Source organism: Motacilla alba, chromosome 13, assembly GCF_015832195.1.
Source record: "Motacilla alba alba isolate MOTALB_02 chromosome 13, Motacilla_alba_V1.0_pri, whole genome shotgun sequence".
NCBI classification, from domain to species: Eukaryota; Metazoa; Chordata; class Aves; order Passeriformes; family Motacillidae; genus Motacilla; species Motacilla alba.
Genome location: NC_052028.1, coordinates 2307411 through 2314615, shown reverse-complemented (window position 1 = coordinate 2314615; position 7205 = coordinate 2307411). Strand labels below are relative to the sequence as shown.

The 7205-nt window shown below is 52.6% G+C and overlaps 1 protein-coding gene across 1 annotated transcript; it reads left to right on the top strand.

The window, feature by feature from the left end:
* On the top strand, window positions 1–2884 carry LOC119706694 (protocadherin beta-15-like). The gene has a single exon (XM_038150626.1). It carries the CDS (start codon window positions 154–156, stop codon window positions 2593–2595), a length of 2442 nt encoding a protein of 813 aa, XP_038006554.1. The 5' UTR covers window positions 1–153; the 3' UTR covers window positions 2596–2884.
* Window positions 2885–7205: the final 4321 nt, after the last annotated feature.

The following is a 7205-nucleotide window of genomic DNA, read 5'->3' as shown; positions in this document are numbered from 1 at the left end:
CTGCGTTACGGCCGCCGGCCGGAAGCTCCGACAGCGAGGGAAGGCGCCCGCCCCGCACTTGGCCGCTTTCCGCGGGGAATCGCCCGGCACACCCGCCACACCGACACCGACACCGACACCGACCCCGGCCGCCGCCGCCGCCGCCGCCGCGCCATGGCGCTCGCAAGGCAAGTGCTTTGTCTCTGTGCTTTCGTGTCGCTGCCGCTCGCTCGCGCCGAGCCCATCCGCTACTCCGTAGCCGAGGAGGCGCCGAGCGGCTCCCTGGTGGGCAAGCTGGCGGAGGACGCGCGGCTGACGCCGGCGCAGCTCTCGGCTCGCCGCGCCCGCCTGCTCTCGGAGGACGGCCGGCAGCATTTCGCCTTAGAGCGCGCCTCCGGCCGCCTCGTCGTGGCGGGGAGGCTGGACCGCGAGCAGCTGTGCGCCCAGTCCGCCACCTGCATGCTCCCCTTCGAGCTGCTGCTCGACAACCCCCTGCAATTCTTTCGGGTCGAGGTGACTCTGCAGGACGTCAATGATCATTCCCCTGTTTTCCGAGAAGATCGAGTCAGTTTTGAGATCCCTGAAACCAGCGAGACAGGTTCACGTTTTCCACTGGAGGTTGCTCAGGACCTCGATATAGGCAGCAACACAGTCCAGGCATACAGCATCTCTCCAGAGACCGAGTACTTCAGTGTCTCCTCTGGAAGTCGGAGTAATGGTGACAAATATCTTGAACTTCTTTTACATAAGCCACTAGACAGAGAGGAGCAGGCAGAGATGGGTTTCAGTGTTATTGCTGTGGACGGTGGATCGCCTCCCAGAAGTGGGACCATCGAGATCTCTATCATCATTCTAGATGTAAATGACAATGCTCCAAAATTCTCACAAGATGGTTATACTGCGCAGGTTCTGGAGAACATGCCAGAGGGCTCTGTGGTTCTGACTGTGCTGGCAACTGATCCGGATGCAGGAGTTAATGGAGACATCTCCTATCAACTCAGCCAGGCAGTGGGAGAGAGCGACTCAGCATTTGTGATTGATCCCATTACTGGGGAAATTAAACTCACAAAACCTCTGGACTTCGAGGCAGCACAAAGTCACGAGCTGATTGTGAGGGCCAGAGATGGAGGGGGCCTTTCAGCAATCTGCAAGGTGCTGGTGGAGGTGGTGGATGTGAATGACAATGCCCCAGAGGTGGTGGTCAGCTCGTTCAGCAGCCCCCTCCCCGAGAACACAGAGCCCGGCACGGTGGTTGCCCTGTTTACGGTCAGGGACCGGGATTCCGGTGCCAACGGGAAGATCTCGTGTGCCCTGGAGGATCAGCTCTTCTTCTCGCTGCGGCCAGCCTATAAGAATTACTATGAGCTGGTGACGGTGAGCGCGCTGGACCGCGAGGAGACGCCTCGGTACGTCCTCAGTGTCACGGCAGCGGATGCGGGCTCGCCTCCTCTCACAAGCACGCAGAGCTTCACCGTGGACATCTCGGATGTCAATGACAACGCCCCTGTCTTCAACCAGACCTCCTACACCATGTACGTGCGTGAGAACAACGTGCCCACGGCGTTTGTTGGAGCCGTGAGTGCTGCAGACGCCGACGTGGGGCTCAACGCCAAGGTGACCTATTCCCTGGCACCAGAGGCAGGCGCAGAGCGGCCCTCGTGCTCCTGCATCTCTGTGAACTCGGAGAAGGGACACGTGTTTGTGCTGCGGCCCCTGGACTACGAGCGCCTGCGGCAGACCGAGGTGACGGTCAGTGCCTCTGACGCGGGCTCTCCTCCGCTCAGAGCCAACGTCACCGTCCGCCTTGTGGTGCTGGACGAGAACGACAACGCCCCGCTGGTGCTCTACCCAGCGCAGGAGAGCGGCCCAGCCTCCAGTGAGCTGGTGCCCGTGTCGGCTGAGGCGGGCTACCTCGTCAGCAAAGTGGTGGCCGTCGATGCCGACTCGGGCCAGAACTCCTGGCTCTCGTACCACCTGCTGAGGGCCACCGAGCCGGGGCTGTTTTCCGTGGGCGCCCAGAGCGGGGAGGTGCGTCTGAGGAGGCCGGTGATGGAGAGGGACAGCGTGAAGCAGCAGCTCGTTGTGCTGGTCAGGGACAACGGCAAGCCCCCGCTGTCGGCCACGGCAGCTCTGAGCGCTCTCCTGCTCAAGGACTTGTCGGACGTGCGCCTGCCGCACAGCAGCCCGGCCAGCGAGGATCAGGGCGGCTCCCTGACCGCCTATTTAATCCTTGCCTTGGTCTTTGTCTCCCTGCTCTTCCTCATCTCCACCGCAGTCTTGGTGGCTCGCAAGGCGTGCAGGAGCAAGGAGCTGAAGGCTGGCCACGTGCTTTATGCTGCCGACACCTTGCAGAGCGGCCTGGCCGATGCAGCCGCTGCAGGGACCCTGCCCCGCGCCTACTGCTACGAGCTCAGCCTCACAACGGGCTCGGGCAACAGCGAGTTCAAATTCCTCAAGCCCATCCTGCCCAGCCTGCCCCCGCAGCGCTGCGCCGTGGGCCAGGGCCCGCGTGAGGAGCAGGATTTCCCCGGTGTCCCGGTCAGCACCGAGGACATGGCCCCAGACAGTGCTGGGACTCTCTCTGCAGGACAGTTCAACGCTCTTTCCTTCAACTAGCCCAGGGTCTGCACAGACAGAGGCTTCTTGGCTCTTGGGAGGAGGGGATCCAGGCTGCAGGAAGGGGCAATGATTCCTCCAGGGCAAATGTCTTCCCAACTGTCATAGTCAATATCCTTAAAATTCCTTTTTTAGTAAAATTTGTCTTCCACTCCAAATCAAGAAATCAGGAATAGAAGACACTCAGATTAATTTCTGCAGACCGTGGTATATTTCAGCTCTGCAACAATCATTTCTGATGGATTTTAATCATGGACTCCCAAATATGCTCTTTTTTCTCTTGCTTTCAGAGCAGACCTTGGACTTCTTATTCTTTGCTATAGCTCATTAGCAGTGCTGCGTAGACACATCTCACACCTCCTGAAGTGACGCAATGCCCTTTTCCCTGGAAAGCAAGGTCGTTCTGAATACTGTGTCACGATGTTCTATTAGCATGGTGCTTTTGGATGTCTCTGCCTGAGATGGGTGGGCTCTGTGTGTTACACTTTCTTCTCAGGATGTCTGTCTGTACCACCTCTGTGCATCTGCCAATGCTTCACTCCCGCTGCCCACTGAAAGGGTGAATTTGTGCCATCCAGCCATTGCAGTGCAGGCAATTCCAGCTCTGCGTGAAAGTTGACTGGAGTTTGGATCCTTCCGGGGCAGAGCAGAGCAGAGCAGACCAAAACACAGCAGAGCAGCAAAACGCACAACAATATCTTCCTTTGTCCTGTGAGTGTGCATTTGGTGTTCTGTCTCCTTGGAATTGCCTTGGAAATACAGCAGTGTCAGGTCAAGCTGTGTTTGCGCAGGGTATAACTGTACAGAGTCATGAACATGAATTCATTCTCTTTGGGGCCATTAAAAAATGCCTCGTGTCCCTCAGAGAATTCTCTGAAAGTAAAGTACCAAACATGAAAGTTTGAAAACCATTGGAAAAAGGACTTTGAGTTTTGTTTCCCCATTCTTGTTTCAGAATCCAGTGTTTTCTTGTTGGGACTGGAATGCTGGCCTCTTATGACTTTCCCCATATGTGTTAGAGCATTTGGATTCTCTGTTTTGCCCTTTCTCCTGCTCTCTGAACTTTGAGTCTTACATTGCCTGTTCCTCTAGAGGACTGCCGCCGCATCTAGAATGACTGGCTGTTTGAATGATGACTGTGATGCATGAAATAATCAGAAAGCCTCCCTCCCGCTGTGTTGTGCTGAAGTGATTCAGTTTCTCGATGTGAATTGGTATAACTCTTGGGTTACAAACTGAAAAATATGTGTTAGACTAAAATAAAGAGAGCACTCTAACCCTATTTTGCGGAGACAGAATTCTTCCTGGATACGTTATTTCAGGGAAAGCCCTGACAAGGCTTTTCAGTATTCTGCGACAGACTGTGTCACTGTATGCCTTGTCTGAAGCAGTGCTGGGTGGGTACAGTTCCTGAGCAGGGAGATGCAGCCAGAGGAGTGTTCAGTGGCATGCCCGTGCTGTCACCAACGCTTTATCTCGCCTTGGTTTCGCCAGCTAAGAATGCGGCTCTTGGCCCATGGGAGGAGGGGATCCAGGCTGCAGCACGTGGCAATGATTCCTCCAGAATTAAGCTGTGTTTGCAGGTGGTTCAACCATCTTTCTTCCAATTCTCCTCAGAATAAACCCAGTCTGCCACTCCAAAGAACAAGGACGGGAGTCAAGGAGGGGAAGCTTCTCTCACTTATTTAGTAATTTGTTTCAGCTCTGTTACTGCCATTTCTAACAGGCTTTATCTGTGTGCTTAGCACTCACAGCTATGTTCGTGTTCCTCTTGCTGTCTGAAACGTCATAGGATGTTTTTATTCTGAGCTTTTAACAATGTCACAATTTGTCACACCAAACATTTCCTCAGTGAGGTGCAAAAAGCCCTTTTTACACTTCAGGGCTAGACCCCTTCTTCCCTGGATTCTGGATGTCTCTGGTTGAGATGTGTTCTCTCTGTGCTTTGCTTTCTCATCACTATGACAGACAAGACAAACTTTCTTGTTCATTCAGACACCGAATGTCTGCAGGTGCTTCAGTAGTGCAGCCTGGTAGAGCAGGGAGTTGCTCCCAGCCAGCCATTGCAGCGCAGGCAGTGCCAGCTGAGCAGGGAAGGAGGCACTTTGACCCTTTAGCAACAGCAGTCTCATCTCCCTTATCCAGCTCAGAGCAGGGCAGCAAAGTGCACAACAAAATCACCTTTTGGCGTACATGAAGGGCTTGGGTGTTCTGTTACCTCAGGATTGCCTTGGAAATACAGCAGCACAAACAGTGTTAGGCTGGACTGGAACTGAACAGAGCTGTAGAAACATGCTCATCGTCATTGGATGCATTGAAACAAAAATTCACAACTACTAAATCCCAATTATTGGACGGTGGACTCAAGAAGTGTGGTGAAGGAAGAAGTTTTGACAAGAAAGTCTCACAGATATGCATGCTTGGCAGAAAGATTTTTGAATGTGGAATCTGGAGAAATGGAAGCAACTTTTGATATAGAAGAAAAGCATTGCTGATCCAGTCTTACCGGATAACTAAGAAGGCAAAGAGTATGTTAGTTAGAAGGGGTTTTTATACCTTACAGCAAAGGACAAACCCACCTCAAACAGAAGATGTTTTTACCCAGCAGAAAGATAGCACAGGCAAACAGACGAACCAATGTTGCAAGTAGAAAAAAGGTCTCAGAATTTCCCACTGCAAGAGAACTGAAAATCATCTTCTAGCTTCAACTGTGACATACGAACTTTTAGTGATTGGAGATTAGTAACATGAGTATGGTAATTACAGTAGTTATGATAGGCTATAGGTAAAAATTAAGGTATAGATTGGTTCTTATGTATTAAGATGCTCAACAAAGAAAAGTTAATAATGCTTTGTAACCAAAATTAAACAGTCTTCAGGCTTGTCTGCAGCTGCAGATGACAGCTGTAGGCACAGGCTCTGTTAGCCACGACCCTGGGCTGCTGTAACATCTTGGATAAAATAAACTGCATTTTCAAGAGCCGCCTGGAGTCCTTCATCTGTCATTCAGGGTCTTAGTAATAAGAACTTTAAAAAAAAAAAGTCGTTGAGTTTGGTCTTTTCGTTGCTTTTCCTGAATCCCAAGGCTCCTTGATGAGACTAGAAAGCTGTCCTTGCATGATTTTCTGTGTTTGTGTCAGAGCTGTTGCATTCCCATGTTTGCCCTTTCTCCTCTGAAATGTACTGAGCACTGTACTGAGCCTGCTCCTCTAGAGAAGGACTGCCACCCCATCCAGAATAACTGCTTGTTTGGATGATGACTGTGGTGCATGAAATAATCAGAAAGCCTCCCTCACAGTGTGATGTGCTGAAGTGATACAGTTTAATGTTGTAAATTGGAATAACTCTGGGAGGAGAAACTGAAAAAATGTGTTAGACTGAAATAAAGCGAACACCCTGAGTCCTTGTGTGGAGACAGAATTCTTTGTAGATACATTCCTTCTGGGAAAGCCCTGTCAAGACTTTTCGAAATTGTGCAGCTTACTTTCTCACTGTGTCCCTTGTCTGAAGCAATGTTGTGTGGGCACAGTTCCTGAGTGGGGTGATGCAGCCAGGAGAGTGTTCATTGGCATGCCTGTGCCGTCACTATTGCTCATCCCCTTCTGGGAGTCTCCCCTATCAGGTTGACCCCGAGATGCGTTTGAAAGTCTTTGTTCCCAGCCCAGCTGTCAAAGAAGGAGTCACAACTCTTCGACTGTAGTTCTCAAGGTTGTTTATTATTTCTCATCTCTTACATTCTTTCTCTGGCCCACCGAGATCTGTTCAGCAGGTCAGCCAGAGGCACACGGCACACCTCCCGGGCTGCTGTTGTCTTTTATACTGAAAACTACGGGTACTATATTTGTACTGATGTTCCAATACCTATCACCTGTGTTAGTCACTTTCTACTGAGAACCAATCTAAAAGTGCCAACATCACCCACACCACTGAGGTTAGAAAGAAGAAAGAAGAAGGACAGGGCATGCCCAAATCCCTCCATCTTGGGACCCCAAAGCTCCATTCTAAGAATCCCTAAAATTCTACTTTTCACCCTAAGACAACAATTATTATGCGACTTAAATTTTGTGACTTGTAATCCCTCATACAAAGTTACTCATTTGTTCCATGGGTCAAAATCTAAGTCACAGGTGGCTTTGGATTCATGCCAGGATCTCAGAGGCCCCTGCAAGGGGCTCGGGCCATCCTGAGCAGTCAGAAGAATGTCCTGGGTTCCGACATCGCCCGTGCTGTTTCTCCTGCCGGGGAAGGAATTCTGCTCCTGCTTGGGTGTTGTAAGCTGAGCCTCGGCCTCAGGCTGCCCTGGTTGCCGCCGCGTTCCGTTCGTGCCCCGGCTGTCTCGGTGCGTTCGGGATCGCGGGCCGGGCCGAGCGGCAGCGCGGGCTGCGGGCGGCGGCGGCTGCAGTCCCAGCGCGCACCGCTGGGTGGTGCCCTCGGCCAAGGCGGCGCCGAGCGGCTGCGGCAGCGGAGGCGGCCGAGCCCGGAGCGGCGCAGCCCGAGCGAGCTGAGCCCAGCGCAGCCAGACAGACAGACAGGCTCGGCGCAGCGCACACTGACAGACAGACAGGCTCGGCGCAGCGCAGACTGACAGACACACAGGCTCGGCCCAGCGC

Bases quoted from the DNA above. Each gene is read 5' to 3' on its own strand.
- LOC119706694 (XM_038150626.1), top strand. From the start codon at position 154: ATGGCGCTCGCAAGGCAAGTGCTTTGTCTCTGTGCTTTCGTGTCGCTG.